The sequence below is a fragment of the Podarcis filfolensis genome, assembly GCF_964270895.1.
Source record: "Podarcis filfolensis genome assembly, chromosome: 14".
NCBI lineage: Eukaryota > Metazoa > Chordata > Lepidosauria > Squamata > Lacertidae > Podarcis > Podarcis filfolensis.
In genome coordinates, this window is record NC_139616.1 from 34814883 (window position 1) to 34836196 (window position 21314).

Genomic DNA, 21314 nt, shown 5'->3' on the forward strand with positions numbered 1-21314 from the left:
TTCCTCTACAAATCCCGATGCTGGTATTGGTGTCGAGAAGATGTGTACCTCAAATCTGGGAGCAGCCAGCTTGGGCGCAAGTGGCTCACGTAGCGCACGTTAGAAAACTCCTTGAACTCTGAACATTATAAATGACAGCAGGAAAAATTGCTGTGCTCCAGGTATACCTTTCTGATAATGTGATCAGAGAACAGTTTTGTGGGGGTGGGGGTGGGTTTAAGCGTAATGCTATTAAGAAGAGACATGGGTTGCACAAGGATGCGATGAAGGGTGATAAGAATCATGTTGTTTGGTCTACAGGACCAGAGAGAGATTATATGGGTTTTCTGTACTGAAAAATAAAAGTTCAGAAAATGGTATCAGTTTGTGAATTTCATGTCCTGCATCCCAGTGTGTACAAAACAAGACAGCTTCCTTGCAGGGCTTGCACGTAGCTTTTTTGAATGACTTGATTGTGAACATCGTCAGCTCTTGGTCACTGGTGGCAGCTGAATGTCTGAACTGAGAGCAAGAGTGGTGGTGTGGTGAAGCACAATGGAGACTGCTCCACTAGGATGAGTGAGGCACTGCCCCATCAACCTCCGTCTGCCCAGAACCAGACACCTGCCTGCCTGCCTTCAACCTTACAAGCAGTCCAGGAGTGGCCCTGACTGTCACTTTCCTCAGCCTTGGCTGCCCTTGTAGAACTCAGAAGGTACCTGTCAGGGAACTGACATCGGAGCTCAGAGCGGAGGTAGGGCTCTCCGATGATGCAGGAGAAGGGACCAGCAGGGAGAGGGAGAATACTTCCATTGGGGAAGGAAATAGGTGTGACACCAGGAAAGAAGGGGAGGAGGGAAGGTCTTCGGAGAGAGGGCTCCAAGCGGGGTCCAGCGGGGAGAGCCCAGGACCTCCGCTGGCCACGCCCACTCTGCGCAGGAGACTTCCGCGCAGAGAGGCTAGGAGGAGACTTGGCGTCAAACAGCTTTTATGTTGGAAGAAGTTTAGGGAACGCCCACTGACGGATTCTGCCAGTGACTGAGACAGTCGCCTTGTAAGGGCTGTCAAATCAGGGAAAGGTTTAGCTACCCCAACAGCTGGGAGCAGTTTGGAATTTACGCACAAGCAACCCCAATTCCCAATGCAGTACCTTTCATCATATGTGGTGGAACTGTAAGGTGATAAAAGCTTTCTGGGATATGATATATAACAAAATGAAAAAAATGTTTAAAATAACTTTTGTTAAAAAAACCAGAAGCTTTTTTTATTAGGAATTACAGGTACCGACATTCCAAAGGACCAGAAAAGACTCTTTATGTACGGAACAACAGCCGCCCGAATGCTATTAGCCCAGAGATGGAAAGAAGACAAGGTCCCTACCAGAGAGGAATGGCAAACCAAGCTGATGGACTGTGCCAAAATGGCAAAGCTGACTGGAAAACTCAGGAACCAAGAAGACAAAGCTTTATCAAAGAATGAGGGGGGGGGAGTATAAGTTATCTAAGAGACCACTGTAAGCAGATGGAAACATTGGCAGGATTTTGATTTCACTTGTAGCATAACAATTACCATGGAGAATATGGATGGATACAAAACCGAGAGTTTGGAAGAAGATGCAGTTTTAAATGCTTAAAATTGGACTCTGTGGAGGGGGTGGGGGGGAGTCCTGAGATTTGAAGAACTCTCTGTATATGGATATATATTTGGATTTTTATAACTTTGTACAGTATTGTTAAAATCAAATAAAAATTATTTTCAGAAAGAGAATTCAGTGGGGTAGGGGTGGGGACAGAACTAGACTGAGTTGTCTCCACCTGTCATTGGTGGCTGTGCCTGTCATTGGATTAAGCTCCGCCTACCCTTGGCCTTCCTGTCTTCCACCAGTTCCAATGGGCATCAGCCACCAGTGGTTGCATTGCATGTTCTCCCTCACCCATTGTTTGATTCCTGCGAGGTTTCACATGGTGTTGCTGCATGGGGCATCACATTGCAAATGGCCCTAACTTAGCCATGTTTTGCCTTGTTGTGCTCACTTGGGAAAGTGTGTGCCACACATGCAGAAGGCTTATTCCCTGGCACCTCTCTGGTTAGAAACTCTCCAACCGCGTGGCTAGGAAAGAACTTTTGCCCGTCATGTTGGAGAACTACTGTGAGCTGGAGCAGAAGGTCCTGGGTTCACTCCTCAGCATCTCCAGCTAACAAGGGTCTCCCAGAAAGAGCTGCAGAATACATGATCTGGAGTCCTTGGAAAGCTGCTTTCAGCCAGACTAGAAAGTACTCTAATGGGAAATGAGCCTTTGATCGGCTTCACACTGTTAAATTCTCCCCACTTCTCCAAACAGTGAGATGTTCCAGGGGTTGATTTCCTTTGGAAGGAGATCACTGGAGGCTTACAGGCATTTTGTAAAACTTGCATTACATATATACAGTATGTGAAGAGGTGACAAAGAGCAAACAGCAGAAATTTCCCCACCAGACAGCTAAAGTCCACTGCTCCATCAACAAGCTACTAGGGAGTCAGACAGCCGACCCTGAGATGCCCACCCCTCTTGTTTCCATTGCAGCCTCTCCTTATAGAGTGACATCTGGAATACAGTGGTACCTTGGTACTTGAATGGCTTGGCTCCTGAATAAATCAACTCCTGAATGCCGCAAACCCAGAAGTAAGTGTTCCGGTTTGCAAACGATTTTCAGAAGCTGAACATCCAACACGGTTTCTACTTGAATGCAGGAAGCTCTTGCAGCCAATCGGAAGCCGCACCTTGGTTTTCGAATGGTTTCGGGAGTCGAACAGACTGCCGGAACAGATTAAGTTCGAGAACCAAGATACCACTGTACAGCATCCTTATCTGGGAGGGGTCAGGGTTTGCATTTTGCCCTCTTTTGGTTATTTCTTAGCTATTGAGAAAAACAGTCTAACAATTAGTTCCCTTTGCTAGGCTATTAACGTTACTTTGTCAAGTCTGGGTATTGCCTCATGATAATCCACCTTGAAATCTCATAGGAAACCCATACCAATGTTTAAGCAGACCTCATTCTCATGACTATTTGCAGCATTTATATCCTATAAATGAGTCCCCCGGGAACTCAGGGCACCCAACATGGCTGCCCCCCCCCCCGCCACCCTCCATTTTATCTTCACAATAACCATGTGAGGTTGTTTCAGTTGCGAGTAAATGACTAGTTCAAGGATACCTAATGAGATTTGTGGCTGACTATTTGAACCTGGGTCTCCCTGGCCATAGTCCAGCACTCTGACCATTACACCTCACTGCCTCACTCCTGAGTCTTGGGTCGATGAAGAAGACATCCTTTGAAAGTGTCCTTCTTCTACATTAGCTGGTCCTTTAAAGGGTTTTGCTTCCCTTGTTCAAATTTCCATCTGCTTTGCATCGCCCTTCAGGGCTCAAAACTTCTCCCCAGCTGATGCTTTGACCTGCCCTTTATCGCATACCATTTTTGTGTGCAGGATTAGCACCCCCACGCCAAGAATAATCTAATGTGTAACAGAACTCGGAGCTTTAAAAGTTTATCACAACCTTAATCATGATGTGTAAGTTAATGTTCTAATGCATGTGATAATGCTGCATCCTTTAAGTGCATTGAGCAGAAAATGACGTCTCCAAGGATGCGATCCCAAGCTCTTCTGGATGCTTTGAACCTTTTTTTTCTGCCGCTTGCAAAGTTTCCTTCAGGTGTTCTGATTGAAGCTGGGCTCCCAGCCCTCCCTGCTCTCATTTATTCAGAACACCTTTCACAAGATGCCAAAATGAATGCAGGTGGTGCAGGGAAATCAGGTGGTGGAAGCAAATCAGGAGAAAATCAAAGCCGAAACATTTCAAAGATTCAAAAAGCTCACATGGAGAATTGCCAAAATAACAAACATAGAACCCTGTGAATTCTGGAGCAATAGTGGGGCACACGTAAAACTATTTAGGCAAATGGACAACGGAGAACTGTGGCTGGATTGCTTTACATTTTGGTAAGTAGCAGCTGGGGGTGCTACCTGGAATGGGACGCTGCTGCTTTAGGAGGGGAGCTTAACTCTTTCCATCCTGTGCTGCTTTCCTGATCACAGTCTTCCTCCATCACTCAAAGCTTGAAGTTAACACTTGTAGAGGAGGCTGAGGGGCAGGGCAAAAACAATGGTCAGAGAAAGGATTCAGCAGCCCCTTTGTGCCCATAGCTTTGCTACTTGAAGTCACCTATCCCTCGCTTTTTACACATTTGATGGCAGCCAGGAATTTGTGAGGGGGAGCAGGGATTTGGTTCAGCTCACATTTACAGGTGAACCTACCAAATTTCACTTTCTGAAACAATATGCAAACCCAAACACAACCATTCTCTGAATTCTGCATTTCTCTGAATTTTTCAATGCAGTTCTTCAGTAATGTAATGTGTACAAAAATGCATATACAGTGGTACCTCAGGTTACATACGCTTCAGGTTACAGACCCCGCTAACCCAGAAATAGTGCTTCAGGTTAAGAACTTTGCTTCAGGATGAGAACAGAAATCGTGCTCTGGTGGCGCGGCGGCAGCAGGAGGCCCCATTAGCTAAAGTGGTGCTTCAGGTTAAGAACAGACCTCTGGAACGAATTAAGTACTTAACCCAAGGTACCACCGTACTAGGATAATGTGTGCATAAAATGCATATATTAGTGAAAATAACATACAAGAATGCATTAAATTTGGGGGAAGTACTTGCATATATTAGGAGAAATGTACGCTAAAATGCTGATGAATTTTCATGAGGACTGGTTTTTGGTTTTTGGTTTTTAAATTGCACATTGCTATGGAAGTGTGGAGAACTAAACTTTAGATTGGAAAAGTAAGAAACTGAAATGGACAAATTTTTCCATCCCTCGTGGCAACCCGCATTTCAAGATCCTGGCCTGGCAACTTGATGTATTGTTCATCTCAAAAGTTAGCCAGGCAGTTGGGAAACTCAGTTGTTCTTGTTCCTGTGGATAGGCTGACAAGACCATTGAGTGCAGAAAAGTTGACACTGCAATCCATGTAGCCACAGGCGCTTCTGAAAGAAAAGTGGAAACAGCCCAGAAATGTCTGAGAAGCTCAGCAGACACAGAAGGGGAAAAAATCCTATATATTGGGTTCACTTAAGCTCTCCTGCATAATGCAAAGTGTGTGTGTGTGTGTGTGTGTGTGTGTGTGTGTGTGTGTGTAAGTACTGAAACCCTATAAAAGTAGATACAGGGCCATTTTGGATGAAAATGCTGCATTAGGAAGTAGGGGCAAAAAAGTGAGATCTGGTCCCTAGTCCCCTCTGTGTAGGTATCATTGTACTTGCCATGTCACCTTAATAAGACTGAATAAGGTTAGGAGTCCACAGAGTAGGGAACAGAAATGTAGATTCGCATTATGAAAAAATAGGAAATAAACTGAGCCGTTTCAGAATTAAGGAATTCATTTGTTAGGGACAACCTGGAAACATGCATTGGGCATAATAAAAACAGTAGCTTGGTTTACCCATGTTGAACCATGATTTAAACAAACCTTAGTTAAGAAAACACGGTATAGCTTTATGGGGGAAACCAAACTGGTGCATTAACTATGATTTGCTAGTGAAAATCACAGCCATGGCTTATTGTTGGCTTACTGATCTTTACCTATAATACCCCTTACATGTGAACCCAGACATTTTGGAATCTTGCCTGGTCAGAGTCAGTAATGCTTCTGAGCAACAGGTGCTGGAAACTATAGAAGGGTGGAACTACGTGGGGGGAAATAAGTCTCCATTGATTCTAGAATAAAATGCTGTAGGTATGAAGCCTCAGTAACTGAGCTGGTGCATCCCATGCTCCTGTAGTTTTCATGGCCAATTTGAGTGAGCATAACAGCTCCAATACTTTGGCCACCTCATGAGAAGAGAAGACTCCCTGGAAAATACCCCGATATTGGGAAAGATGGAGGGCACAAGGAGAAGGGGACGACAGAGGACGAGATGGTTGGACAGTGTTCTCGAAGCTACTAACATGAGTTTGACCAAATTGCAGGAGGCACTGGAAGACAGGAGGGCCTGGCTTGCTCTGGTCCATGGGCACACGACTAAACAACAACAACAATAGGCTCTTATTCAGCAACCTAAATACCATGATCTTCAGAATGCAGCTAACATGGGGATGAGTAATTGTATGTGAGCTTCCCTGCATGCAGATAATTCCAAGGCCAGGTTGTTTGGATTGTAATTTCCCTAAATGAAGACAAAAGGTTAGGGCTTCCATTATATGCAAAGCTATTCATCAATGTTTCATGTTCAGTAAGTTATCCTAAACAGAGGAGGCCCTCATTCAACAAGCTTCACATCCGTAGAAAAAGCAGCCCTCCCTACGCCTCTTTCACAGCTCAAGTGGAAATTTTCAGCTGAGGATAAACTCTTCAAAAAAAATGACACCGTGGAGATTCGAATGCTCTTGAAAATCTTATTCCATTCTAACACCAAGAAGTCTTAACAATGAGCTATAGGCTGGGAACGCATGGGGGGTGTGGGACAAGAAGGTAACCTTTGCTGCTCTTCATATAGACTTCCATAATGAACTGAAGTTTCTCCAGCTTCTGAACTCTGAGCAAGGAAGAGGGCAGAACCCCTCACAACTGGCTTGAACAGGGAAGATTAACACAACTGTTGTTTCCACCGTTGCAGGGAAATTAACAAAACAGGGTTCACTGGGGTGAAAATGAATCACAGAGTTGAAAAGTCCTTATAGATATGGATGTTAAAAAAAACCACAAACCACCCCCATTTTCCATTCCACCCTGTCACATGCAGCCGTGTTTTGATTCCACTGCAGTTTGTCTTCTGTCAGTGTGGTGTAGTGGTTAGAGTGTCAGACTAGGACCTGAGAGAGATCAGGGTTCAAATCCCTACTTGGCCGTGAAGCTCCCTAGGTGACCTTGGGCTGGCGGTCACTTACTCTCAGCCTACCTCACAGGGTGGTTGTGCAGGTAAAATGAAGAGAACTACGTATGCCACTTTGAGCTCCACAGAGGAAAAAGGTAGGATACAAATGCAATGAATGAGTTGCTGTACAAATGCAATGAATGAGTTGCTGTAGTGAACTTATGTACCTTACATAATTTATGTAATTAATTACATAACTTACATTGCCATTTATGCTATTCTGCTGCATTCATTTCACTACAAAGAAAACTGTGCAAATGGGGGTGTTGACTTAATCAGTTGTGGACTGAAAGTAACAACAGCAGTAAATATGGACTGAATTCTCTGGATTGATTTCCACTGTGGACATAAACACCGGCAATTTCTGCTGCTGTTTCTGTTGGTGGGCTGGATCCTGGGTTCACCCAATCCTGACAGGCCACTTTGACAAGTAGGTTAAACACCTCCCCTTCCCCACCGCTGCTTCGCTGCTGAAAAATGCCACCTTCCCATGTTTATATTATTTGGCAACCACAGGCTTCGGAACTTGTGTTTGCTGACGAAACATGTGCTTTTCACCCTTGGACCAGTATCCTGTTTCCAATCATGCCCAGTCAGATTCTTCTGGGAAACCCACAAGCCTTCCACTGTTGTCTGCCTAGTATTTGATATTCAGAGATGCACTGTCTGTGGGCAGGGAGATTCTGTGTTCTCTAGGCTTAGCTGCTTCCACGTAAAGCTCTGCAAATTCCTGGCTATTCGATATGCTAATAGCAAACTCGTTCTATGAGCGTGGTACCTTATTTAGCAATGCACACATGCATAAGAGGGAGATATTAGCAAGGTTGAGAGGAACCATGAGGTTTATAAAGTGCAAAAGATCATTGTTGCGGGTGAATGAAGGGGAGGGGATACTCTGGAAACACTGCAATGAGAATGGAACATGCTGAAAGAATGTTGGAGGGGGTAACCAAGGAGTGACGTAGAATGGAATGGAGTAACATGGAGAAGGTCGTGGCTGGCTGGCCAGAATCCGAAACAGGAGCACTCCATCCTGCTTGTCTTTCCTCTTACACAACCAACCCGCTTCCCCAAAATATCTGACCATTTTGTGATAAGGAAAGTGGACAGGGGAAATGCACTGGAAAGTATGACATAGCACTCGCCTTGATGCCGCATCATCTACTCTCCCTGCAAACAAATCAGGATGAATGCTCATTAAGCGGCCAACATCATCTAACATCCCCCAAAATACATCAGGACGGTGGGTTGTCTGGAAGTGCCCCATGGTAGAATTAAACATATAGTAAAAGGGAACACTTGACCTATGCAACACATTCCTTGCACCACTTAGGCTGCATATACACCATATATTTAAAACACATTCAAAGCACACTCAAAATGCTTTTAGAAATTGGGTGTTCAGGGCACATCGATGGACCAGGGCTGCATACAAGCCATACATTTAAAGCACATTTAAAGTTTATTCCACCACCACATTTCAAGAATACTGGGAACTGCAGTTTGTTAAGGCTACAGTATGGGAGGCTACAGTATGGGAACTGTAGCTCTGAGTTCCCTGGACTACAGTTCCCTGGATTCGGGGAGGAGGGAGGGCTTTAAATGTGTAGACAGCCCTAGTAGTCCATTGGTCTGCCTGGAACTGGAACATTTATTTCTTAAAAGCACTTTGAGAGGGAACTTCAGCCACAAAAGTCTCCCAGAGTGGCTCACAACAATCAATAATAAACTCCTTGCCCTCAGGCTTCCAATCTAAAAGGCACAGCACAAAAGTGACTGGGAGGGGGCTGGAGGGAAGAAAAGCAAACTCAAGCACTTGCTCCTGCTATAAAGTTATTGTAATGTTGTTTCACACAGGGAAAGGGGAAGAAAGATCCCTGCTGCTGCTCGTTCTTTGGGCAAGGGCTGTAAGTCAGAGTTAGTCTCCTCACACTCTTTGCCATGATCCTTTCCCTTAGAATCACAGAATTAGTAGATTTGGAAGGGATCCCAAAGGCCATCCAATCCAACCCCTGCAATGCAGGAATGATGATGATGATGATGATGACCAGATGCAGGAGTGGGAACCATTTGTCAGTCCGAGGGCTGTGTTCCATTTATAGCAGCTTTCTGGGGACCACATGCCAATGGTGGGTGGAGCTAGGGGCAAAAGTGGGTGGAGAAAAAGGTGTGTATTTTACATTTGTACAGTAAAGGTAAAAGGTAAAGGACCCCTGGATGGTTAAGTCCAGTCAAAGGCGACTATGGGGTTGTGGCTCTCATCTCGCTTTTCAGGTTGAGGGAGCCGGCATTTGTCCACAGACAGCTTTATGGGTCACGTGGCCAGCATGACTAAACCACTTTTGGCGCATGAAGGACCATGACGGAAGCCAGAGCACACAAAAACGGCGTTTACCTTTCTGCCACAGCGGTACCTATTTATCTACTTGCACTGGTGTGCTTTCAAACTGCTAGGTTGGCAGGAGCTGGGACAGAGCAGCGGGAGCTCACCCTGTCGCATGGATTTGAACCGCCAATCTTCCAATCAGCAAGCCCAAGAGGCTCAGTGGTTTAGACCACAGCGCCACCCACATCCCTATTTGTACGGTAGGCTGGCTTCTACACACACACACCTGTGTTCTCCATCCAGACAAGCAAGAGGCATCACCAGAGTTTAAAGATACACTCCAGCCTTGCAAAACCCCTCAATTAGGCTGCAAAGCAGGGTTGGTGAGGGGTGTGGCTTGGGAGGTTGTGTGACCTGGGGAGGGTCCCAAGGGCCAGACAGGGAGCCCCGGAGGGCCATGAGACTACCCATTTGTGGCCAAATATAAAGGAAGGCAGGACTCCTGTGTCTCTAACTGTTGTGTAGAATTTTAGCTGGTTTTCTTTGCACCTTGTATGAAAAGCTGCATCTGCTGAAATTCTTTCACCTACATAATTATTAATTTTAAGAGTACACTACCTTTGCATCAGATCACCCCACCTAACAAATCTCTCTGCCAAGCAAAAGAATTCAGGGAGAGAGATTCCAGGGAAGGAGATTTATTTGTTGTTTTCCAGTGGCACAAGACCCCGTCCAGGCAGCTCCTAGAAGTCCTCCCCTCCTCCCTCCAAGGAACCACTCACGCAAATTGCCTATGCTGTTCCTACAGCCTCAGTTCCTTTTGGGTCCAACTGGCAATCTCAATAAGGTTAAGAAATGGCTAAAGGGGTGCATATTGCCCCCATTTCCCAGTTGTTCATTTGTGCACTCCAGGCTCTTCACTTTATACAGACAGGACTTGGCACAAATCGGCAGAGAGCCAGGGTAGGGAGAGGGTTCCCCTCTGGGCTCTATCCACACCACTGCCCAGAGAGGAGGAGAAGAGACAAGTGAAGGCCGCAAAGCAAGTGGACAGACAGGAGGAACTGTGGGGCAGGTGCCTGATGATGCAAACCTCTGATGACCAAATGGCCCCTCAGTTCGACTCATAACCGAAAAACCAGCCACTGATTGCCCCTCTAATGCCAGAATTTTGCAAGGCTCCCATGGTGGAATTGCAGACAGGTTTAAGGTTGACAGTCAAAGGGCTCTGGAGGAAGACTTGGCAAACCAGTGCCTTCATTATATCTAGTTAGAGCTGCTGCTGACATGAGGAGGGAAATGTTTCATTTATGAGCAGAGGCTGCGGCGGCGCCTCACAACGAGCTCTTCTCTCCTTTAGTGTCAAGACGTAAATGCTGGGCAGGTGTTGATCATTATTTTGGTCCTGGCGGGGTGGGTGCATGGGTGCATGCCAGGATGAAAAAGGATCCCATCACTTCTTTCTTCTGCAAAGAGGGTTTTGGGTGGAAACAGAAATTGGACAATTGCATAATGTTAGTATAATTCAATAAATTAGTATAATTATATTAATTATAATAATAGCCCTCCTACTTTTTCTGAGTAGTGATTTGTCCCTGAAGTGCCGCATTTACCCAGATTTGTCTTTCATGGGAAGAATGGTCACTGGAGGTCTATTGGTGTTTTATAAGATTTGCATTCATTTCCATTCACAGCCCCCTCACAGATTATGTCAAACTGTGTCTCCTCACAGGCCAATATTCAGTGTTAAGCACCCAGGCTAAGAAGTGGACCTAATAACAAAAAAAAATATAAGATAAATCCGAGGGGTTATGGAAGCTTTTGTACTCATACTTACTGTGATCCCATCCCATACATATCATCTCATAAGTCATGGGGTGGGGGGTTTCTATAGTATTTTTATTCTGAAATTGCATTTTCCGCATTTGTGAAATTGCTCGCTGGGTCTTTTCTGCTCCTGTTGCTGTTTAACACAATACAGTGGTATCTCAGGTTATATATGCTTCAGGTTACAGACTCAACTAACCCAGAAATAGTGCTTCAGGTTAAGAACTTTGCTTCAGGATGAGAACAGAACTCGGTATCCGGCGGCGCGGCAGCAGCTGGAGGCCCCATTAGCTAAAGTGGTGCTTCAGGTTAAGAACAGTTTCAGGTTAAGTACGGACCTCCGGAACGAATTAAGTACTTAACCTGAGGTACCACTGTATATAGCCTTAAGAAAGTCATACAAAGCTTTAACATCCCAATTAAGATATCACCTTATCAATGTTTCAATTTCTTTTTATTCTAGTATACCAAAATGGCCACCAAGCGTTTTATAAAGAATTCAGTAAGTAAAAGTTCAGTATGGAAGCCCAAGATAATAACTAGTTAGGCAAGCCTCCTTTAAAATAAGTAGGTAGACTCCCTTGCTGCCGCCACACACACACACCGACTTCCATCCTTTAAAATATCCCAACTGTGCATACTGTGTGTGGAGGAATTGTGTACATCAGAGCTTCCCAAACTTTTCATGTTGGTGACACACTTCTTAGACATGCATCGTTTCATGACACGGTAATTCAGTTTTACTAGCCAACCAGAGATTAAACTAACCCCTTTCCAGCCCCAGGAAGAGTGCGGGGAGCGTTCACACAACACACCTACACACTGCAGCCGACACACTAATGTGTTGTGGCACACAGTTTGGAAATAAATCATTGAAGAAATTTGGAAAGTATCCTGTCATCTTTCAGATTAGCAGCTTCCCTCCATCACTCCAACAAAAGTATCTCAGAAGAGGTTAGTCAAAGGCATCTGTTATGAAACTGTGATGATGTGAGCTGTCACTTTCATTAGATTACTGAAGATAAGGAGGAATGGTGTGCAGAGAAGCAGGGGACTAGGAACATAATTTCCGGTGCTTAAGTACATAAATGCTTCTAATGCTGAAGCGAAAGGCTGGGCTGGATGAATCCCTAGCCGGAATTAAGATTGCTGGAAGAAATATCAACAACCTCAGATATGCAGATGACACAACCTTGATGGCAGAAAGTGAGGAGGAATTAAAGAACCTTTTATTGAGGGTGAAAGAGGAGAGCGCAAAATATGGTCTGAAGCTCAACATCAAAAAACGAAGATCATGGCCACTGGTCCCATCACCTCCTGGCAAATAGAAGAGGAAGAAATGGAGCCAGTGAGAGATTTTACTTTCTTGGGCTCCATGATCACTGCAGATGGTGACAGCAGCCACGAAATTAAGAGACGCCTGCTTCTTGGGAGGAAAGCAATGACAAACCTAGACAGCATCTTAAAAAGTAGAGACATCACCTTGCCAACAAAGGTCCGTATAGTAAAAGCTATGGTTTTCCCAGTAGTGATGTATGGAAGTGAGAGCTGGACCATAAAGAAGGCTGATCGCCGAAGAATTGATGCTTTTGAATTATGGTGCTGGAGGAGACTCTTGAGAGTCCCATGGAGTGCAAGAAGATCAAACCTATCCATTCTTAAGGAAATCAGCCCTGAGTGCTCACTGGAAGGACAGATCCTGAAGCTGAGGCTCCAATACTTTGGCCACCTCATGAGAAGAGAGGACTCCCTGGAAAAGACCCTGATGTTGGGAAAGATGGAGGGCACAAGGAGAAGGGGACGACAGAGGATGAGATGGTTGGATAGTGTCTTCGAAGCTACCAGCATGAGTTTGACCAAACTGCGGGAGGCAGTGGAAGACAGAAGTGCCTGGCGTGCTCTGGTCCATGGGGTCACGAAGAGTTGGACACGACTAAACGACTAAACAACAAGAACAACAATACAGTAGTGCAAGCAGACACTTATTCCTTTGCAAAGATTACCATTAAGGCTACTCTGGAACAAAACGAATGTGATTCATTCTATGTTGCATGTAGGTGTCAACGTGTACCTTCATAGTGAATGTGTCAGCAGCTGGGGCTCAAAATATGGCTCCCATGCATTCAAAGTAGTATCATATAGCTTTATAGCTGCTGTCAAACAATGCTGGGAATTGTAGTTTGTTATGGGTCCCCTCACGTGGCTACAATTCTCAGAGTTCTGTAGGAAGAGGGATTGACTGGTAAAGTTTTTATAATTTTTTTTGAAAGGCAGCCTAGGAATATTGCACATAAAGTAAATATTGCAAATCTGGTAGAGATTAAAAATAAATAAATAAATGCAGATAAAACGTACGCCATGGCCATAGCCAGGATTTTGTTAGGGGGGCAGGCCTTTTGTTAGTGAGGGCAGAACCTCAGTTTGTATGTATAACAAAAAAATTTTTTTCCTTCCAGTAGCACCTTAAAGACCAACTAAGTTAGTTCTTGGTATGAGCTTTCGTGTGCATGCACACTTCTTCAGATACACTGAAACAGAAGTGTATCTGAAGAAGTGTGCATGCACACGAAAGCTCATACCAAGAACTAACTTAGTTGGGCTTTAAGGTGCTACTGGAAGGGAAAAAAAAATTTTGTTTTGACTATGGCAGACAAACACGGCTACCTATCTGTAACTTGCTATGGATATTTATTGATTTAGGGTTGGGCAGCTGCCCCCCCCCCCGCCTACACCCATGACGTATGCAAATAAAAAACTCTGCTTGTATGGCTGTCTCCGACGACCAGCTAAGCCACGCCCCTCTCTTGTCACAGGGCCTCAGAAGCAGCTGTGATTCTAGGCTAGCCCCGCCCATTTCCGCGTCTGTGCCTGGCATTCGATTTATCGCTCGTTTCTTTCAAAGGCGTTTCTTCGTCTTTCTGCGCGGTTTGAGCCCGGCGGCGCGCCGTAGCCTTGTTGTCATAGCGACCAAAGCGCCGCGGCCTGGTCTCGAAAAGCTGCGCGGGGAAGCCTCGGCGAGTGTAGCGTTAGCCGAGTGAGTCAAAACAGCAGAGGATATTTCGCAGCGTTTCCTGGAGCCACCATGTCCTTTCGCGACCTCCGGAGTGAGTCGAGTTGCCTTTATTTCGTTTGGAGTCCCACCCGCCTCCCCGTCCTCTGTCTTCCCGATGTGCCTGAAGGAACGGCTGCCCGCTATATAGCTCCACAGAGATGCAGTGTCCAACATCCTATCTGTTCCCGGGCATCGCTGATCGTACCACCAATGTGGGAGTTAATTATTAATCATTGTTATGATTCCACCTTTCCTGAGGAGCTCAGGGCAGCCTACACGCCCCCTTCCCGCGCTCTCGTTTCATCATTGCAACAACCCTGTGAGGAAGGCTAGTTAGGCTGAGAGACTCTTGACTAGCCAGGGTCACCCAGTGAGCTTCATAGCTAAAGGGGGATTTGAATCTGGGTTTCCTGACCGTAGTCCAGCACGCGTCTGCTCACATTGGCTCCCAAAGTTGATCAGGCCTGTTGTTGACCATGTCTGTAATCCTCTTAGGTAAAGGTAAAGGGACCCCGAGCATTAGGTCCAATCACGGACAACTCTGGGGTTGTGGCGCTCATCTCGCTTTACTGGCCGAGGGAGCCAGCGCTGGTCCGCAGACTAAGCTGCTTCTGGCGAACCAGAGCAGCGCACGGAAACGCCGTTTACCTTCCCGCCGGAGCAGTACCTATTTATCTACTTGCACTTGACGTGCTTTTGAACTGCTAGGTGGGCAGGAGCTGGGACTGAACAACGGGAACTCACCCCGTCGCGGGGATTCGAACCGCCGACCTTCTGATCGGTAAGCCCTAGGCTCTGTGGTTCAGACCACAGCGCCACCCACGTCCCTTGTAATCCTCTTAAATCTGCATAATTTTACACGTGATCCACCCCACTCCGAATTCAAAGCTTATGTTTGTGTCTATAGAATGCATGCTAAAAATCGCATCTTGTGCAGAAGGCTTGCATAAATGTGGCTCTTATGGGGTCTTAAGTTACATGGGATGCGAACATACCTCAGGTATTGTGGTAGTTCAGGAGGATCTGTATTAAATCCTATTGGGTCACACTTTTACCAGACCCTTCAAAACTCGCCTTTGCCATGAAGCCTATTGCTTAACCCAGTGGTTTTCAACCAGTGTGCTGTGGCACCTTGGGTGCCTTGAAGGATGGTCAGGGGTGCCACCTTTGATGCCTTCTCACATTTCTGCCACCCAAAGGCTTGCACAGCTGTTTGTTGCAGCAGCCCTGGCTACAAGTTCTGCAGGCAAATGGTGCCTCTGGGGCTGGCCAGGGGGTGCTGGTTGCCAGGAACTGAGGCAGCCTCGGAGTCAGCAAGCCAGTGGGTGAGGGAGCCCAGCCAGCCAGTCTGGACAGACAAGTGGGAGGCCGGGCAGGCACTGTGCTGGCTTTTCTTGTGCTTGCTGTGTACAATCCCTGCCTGGGAGCTGAGTGCCCGGCACTGAAAGGGAGCCTTTCTGCCATGCAGGCCTGGCGGTACCCGCTGCTGCCACTGCTGCCTCCCAAAGTAAGTCCTGGGCTCACATTCACCGGACTCCATTGGGGGCATCATCTTCCAAGGCATCTGTGGGGCAGTGTGAGGAGGCACCTCTCTTTGGGGTGTGTGGGGGGGTGGCAGCTTAGAAACCAAGGGCGGTGGCAGCAGCTGCCCTGAGGACTTCCAAGATGAGGGGAAAGGAGAGGAGGCTGAGGGAACACTCCACAAGGGATGGTGTTTGAAAAAGAGTGAGAGGCTGCCAGCTCTGCAAGCAACGGGTGACATAACTGGGCTCCTGAGCCACACAGGGGTGCTGCAGAAAAAATGTAGTTGGTCAAGGGAGCCGTGAATTCAAAAAGGTTGGAATCCTCTGGCTAAATCCACCAATACGCATCCTCAAATCTGTGCAAGCCTTAAAACATGTAATTGCATTTTTTACCCTTCCTTTCAAAACCTGCCACAACTTACATTTAACGTTTCTGCCTGTCAAAGTTTAAATTGCAAAAGCTTTGTGTGCAGATCTCACATTGGCACAATAACCTCTGCAAAATGCCATGTATATTGAGGGTGATGTGTAAATAATAACGTGCATGGAACTTCCTACGTAATAAGAAGAGGATGGTGTCCTTGCCCCAAGGAGCTTACAAACTTAAGCACAACAGTTGCAAAATATGGAGGGAAGGAAGATTGACTGGAGCAGGGAATAAACAGGAGAAGCATATGGGTTTACTTATATCTTGCCCTTCCTCCTTGAAGGGTGGCTGCTTGCAACGTAAAATCCAATAAGGCCATAACCAAAAACAATAGCTAAAATGATAGTTTTAAAATCTGCAGTATTTTAGTCTTGGTTTCAGGTGCAGAGATCAAAGGCAGGGATTAAGAACCTGTGGCTATTCAGTTGCTCTTGGACCCCAGCCTCCATCACTCCCATCTGGCATGGCTGATGGTCAGTGATGATGGCAGGTTTTAGTTTAGCAAAATATGGAGGACCCATAGGTTTCACACTTCTGATTTGAGGCTGCAAGGAAAGACTGCAGGCAAAAGGTAGGTTCTGAGGAGAGATTTTTAAGAAGAGAGGGATGTGATATTTTGAAGATGGCAGGTGGGCAGGAAGGTATTGTTTGAGTTATATGGGGAAAAGTGGGGCCTATGAAACCCACCAACCTCAACTCTGTTTTACCTCCAATGCCATGTCCTTTCCTCTTAGTCTTCTAAAAACAGTAGGTTACTGATAACCAGTGTGGTGCTTTGCAGATGTTTTGAACTACAACTCATCGACCAGCATTGTCAGTGGTGAGGGATTAAGGGAGCTGTAGTCCAGCATATCTGAAATGCTCAGCATTGGCTATCCCTGCATTTGATGAACAAGCTGGCACACGAAAATTACAGAGGCTGGTCCCTTTGGTAGTTTAGCTCTGAAGAGAGGCAGTTCCAGGCACCATCATCATAGGTACACATAATTATTTATGGCTCATGTTTTAAAACGCACATCAGAAATTATGCTGTAGTTCTCTTTGGTGGCTTTTTTAAAAAAATTGATATCTATGCACAACTGAGAGGGACGTGGGTGGCGCTGTGGGTTAAACCACAGAGCCTAGGACTTGCCGAACAGAAGGTCGATGGTTCGAATCCCCATGATGGGGTGAGCTCCCGTTGCTCCTGCCAACCTAACAGTTCGAAAGCACATCAAAGTGCAAGTAGATACCGGTAAATAGGTACTGCTCCGGCGGGAAGGTAAACGGCGTTTCTGTGTGCTGCTCTGGTTCGCCAGAAGTGACTTAGTCATGCTGGCCACATGACCCGGAAGCTGTACGCTGGCTCCCTTGGCCAATAAAGCGAGATGAGCGCCGCAACCCCAGAGTCGGCCACGACTGGACCTAATGGTCAGGGGTCCCTTTACCTTTTATGCACAACTGAATTCAGTTTGTTCTTCTCAGACTTGTGACTGACTTGTTAACATCGGTTAGTTACTAATTTCCTGTCAAATTTCCCCAGTTGCCAAACAATAAACACTGTCCTTCTAGTTAATGAACTATGGAAAGCAACAGGATGACAGCCAATTCATTTTCATTTGCTGGCACTTCCTGCTCTGAAATGTGGTGCAGAGATTCAGCAGCACCCTTGAAAACTCCTGTCCTTTGCCATTATGCATGTCCAGTGCCCATAAACTCAACTGGAATTAACCCTGTTTCTGAAATTGCTCCCCTGGCTTTGCTCACACTGGTAGTTCTCATAGGAAAGCCATGAGAGAAGGTCAAGGAAGGGTTGACCATTGCAGGGTACAACTATTTGAGAAGAATAGTTCGCACTAGAAGAGCTTTAGTGCAGACTTCACAGACACTGGATCAACATTTAAATGCAGCACAGAAGCCATTTTCTTTATCACAGTCTGCTGTTTTTCTCTTCTTAGAAAGAAAGTTTTGTTGTTGCTGCTACCCACCATAGGCCTGGTATTAGGTCATAATCCATTAGTTGATGACTAGTGAGTTAGAGAATATATGTATGATCTACAAGATACCTATCCCGTGTATAATTGGAAAAACTGTTTTGCCCTTGATATCGAGATGTAAGGACAGGAGGTCACGATGCTGTATACATTAAAAAATTGCATATTTGTTTCTCAAGATTTTACTGAGATGATGAGGGCTCTAGGCTATCCCCGGCTCATCTCGATGGAGAACTTTCGCACTCCAAACTTCATGCTGGTTTCAGAGATACTCATTTGGCTGGTGAAAAGGTTGGTACTTTATCCTCATTTGAAAGCAAATATCAGATAAAATGTGATAATCACCAGAGGAATACTTGGATCTTTGGAAAAGAACAGGCTTATAGATGAACTTTAGATGCTGCTTTTTTTCTACAAGATCTCAAGCCCACAAAAAATAGCATTGGTTCTGCTTCTAGAACATCTTTGAAGCTTTCTTTCATACTTGAGCAACTTAAACCCTTAGCTCTTTCTCAGTTCAAAGTCATACATGTTACTGAGATTAAAATAGCCTCACACTGTTTTCTCAAATCAAACACAATGTAAGTTTATTGTTCTAGCCAAAGGCCATGACAAACCTGCAGCAACAGTACCAATAGAACAATACAGATCATACATCTACCCTAGTGAGACACTACAGGTGAGCTACAGGAAAAGGGTGGTATACAAATTTAATAAATAATAGTATGCTACAACAGCAGCAAGAATACTTATCGCAAAGCATTGGAAGACACAAGATCTACCCACCCGGGAAGAATGGCAGATGAAGTTGATGGACTACGTGGAATTGGCGGAAATGACTGGCAGAATCCGAGACCAGGGAGAAGAGTCGGTGGAAGAAGATTGGAAAAAATTTAAAGTTTATTTACAGAAATATTGCAAAATCAATGAATGTTAGAAGGATCCTGGAATGAAGTTATATGGCTTTAGCAGAAATGTTATAAAGAAGTAAAAATAGATTGTTAATGGGCCAAAGTGGAAAATTTAAGGTTAGATTGTGTTAAGATAAATTATAGAACAAAAATTGAGAAAGATGGAAAGGATTTGCTGAAATAGCTAATTGAATCAGAATACAAAAAAGGGAGGTGTGAGGAGGTCGATGAAACAAGTAAATGAAAGATAAAGATATGGAAATATTGGATGTGTTTTTAATTGTTTTTTGATTTTCTTTTTGTTCTGTTGTATTGTTTTTTGTTTTTTTCTATGTATTATAAGGTATTAATTTGTTTTGTTTAACTTTTCATCTTTTCTTTCTTCTTTTTTCTGTAATCTTTAAACCTCTAATAAATATTTTTTTAAAAATACAAATTTAATAAATAATAATAATAATAATACATCAATAATATGAGCCAAGATCTATGATGTAAGAGAGAGGTTACCAGAGACACTAACAAACTCATATGCAGCTTGATTTCGAATTAAGCCTCCAACTCACCACAACAATTTATAACGATTTCATCTAAATCCCTTTTCCTGATTTTTCTTTTTGCGGCTAGTACATAGAAGACCACTTCTGTGTTACAAAACTATTGTTGTCATGCAAAAGAAACATGACCATTTCTGCTAGGGTATACATGCTTGCTTTTGTGAATGAAGGTTTCAGAATGTCTTCCACCTGAGGTTGACCACAAATACAAAGTTTGTCCTCATGTGGGACCTTATTGTAGTGGTCCTCCAAGACTGCAAAAAACTGGCTCTACAAATCCCTTCTTGCTGCTGGTTTTCTAGGGTCAAGCTAGGACTGTCTTGTTTCAGAGGGCATTTGTACTTCCCAGTGAGTGGTTGCACTGGCCTGGGATCTGTTTCTTGCTTCTGGATGCATTGGGGCTCTTGCTCTTGCCTTTTGTTGACTGCCTGTGTTGATTTTTATGTATTCAGTATGTGTATTTTTCTTTTTAAAAGTTCTTTGTCAGTTTGAAACACTTGGGTAAAATAATATGTTCTAGCAGCATACCTTTTAAACTGTTAGAGCTGTTTCATTTTGCAGGTATGAACCTCAGACTGATATTCCTTCAGATGTTGATACGGAGCAGGATCGGGTCTTTTTCATTAAAGCAGTTGCTCAATTTATGGTGAGTCTATTTATTTTACGCTTTACCATGAAGTGAGGGGGAGAGACCAGCAGGTCTCCTCTTGCATTGCCGAGTCTTGCTAGCATTTTATTGATTGACACATCCTTTCCACTGTGACTTTCATTCCAAATGAAAACAATGTAAAATAAGGTTCATATAGGTTTAAAATAACTGCCCAGGAATACACTAAGGAGAATTGGTCTTGTGTTGCAAGTGGAGGCTAAATATAGATCCTGAGACTGAAAATATTAAAGACTTTCTTGACAGCGGATGATCCAGTCTTTATAAATATCCTTCTATTGGTGTAATGTGATGACTCACTCTTAACATAGAACTATGGCTTTGGCTCTGTAATAGATGGGTTTGTGAAGCATTGTCTGGTTGATAAGGTTTGACTTGTGGTACATATCAGCACCATTGGCATTGGGGAAATGTAGCTGTGGTCCTGGAAGAAGAAAAAATAAGTTACTAGGTACAATGTTGAAAAGCAGGGCAACTATTTCTTCAGCAGCATCCAAAATGGCTGCCAAAAAATCAGGCAGTCACACCATAGTCTGTTTTGGTCCATCATCTTGATTCAGAATGGTGGCCAGTGGCACATTGTCAACAAAAACTGCTGCCACCCCCTTCTTTCAACCCCCCTTATGTCTCCCTCCCAATCTTATACTGTATACAATATTAAAGTCTCACATTGACTATAAATGATCTGAAAAAAGGACTTTATGATCTGAAAACAGAGACGATGTATGTACTTTTGTAACCTAAGAAAATCTTCAATAAATACACCCCCCCAAATAAAACTTCTGCCCCACTACATGAACCCTCATTCCAAGTTTGAAATCAGCCAAAAATGAGGTGAAGGCACACTAAAGTAATATTTCGGACTGCCATCTTAATTCACAATGGTGTTTGGCATCCCAGTGTTGACAAAAACTGCCACCCCCACCTTGGGAACCCTCATGCTGAGCTTGGTGATGATATTTCAAAAGACATCCGAATGCATAGAGAACCATATTCTAAAATATATAGTAGTTGGTGATGGTGATAACTCAGGTAGACTGTGAAGAGCTCCTAAAGGATTTCTCCAACTGGGTGAATAGGCAGCAAAACAGCAAATGAGATTCAGTATAATTAAGTGTAAAGTTATGCAAAACCACCATAACTTCACATATATG

The 21314-nt window shown here is 44.6% G+C and overlaps 1 protein-coding gene across 3 annotated transcripts in view; it reads left to right on the forward strand.

Moving 5' to 3' along the window:
- Positions 1 to 13940: 13940 nt before the first annotated feature.
- Positions 13941 to 21314, forward strand: part of CLUAP1 (clusterin associated protein 1) — a 56773-nt gene continuing 49399 nt past the window's right edge. The window contains exons 1-3 of one of the 3 annotated variants that reach the window (XM_083585298.1): positions 13941 to 14157; positions 18208 to 18319; positions 20055 to 20139. In XM_083585298.1, the coding sequence (XP_083441424.1) occupies positions 14136 to 14157; positions 18208 to 18319; positions 20055 to 20139 (219 nt within the window). In that variant the 5' untranslated portion in view covers positions 13941 to 14135. Of the gene's footprint in view, positions 14158 to 14215; positions 14318 to 18207; positions 18320 to 20054; positions 20140 to 21314 lie in introns of those variants that run through there. The other 2 variants (XM_083585296.1, XM_083585297.1) reach the window with 2 other exon arrangements.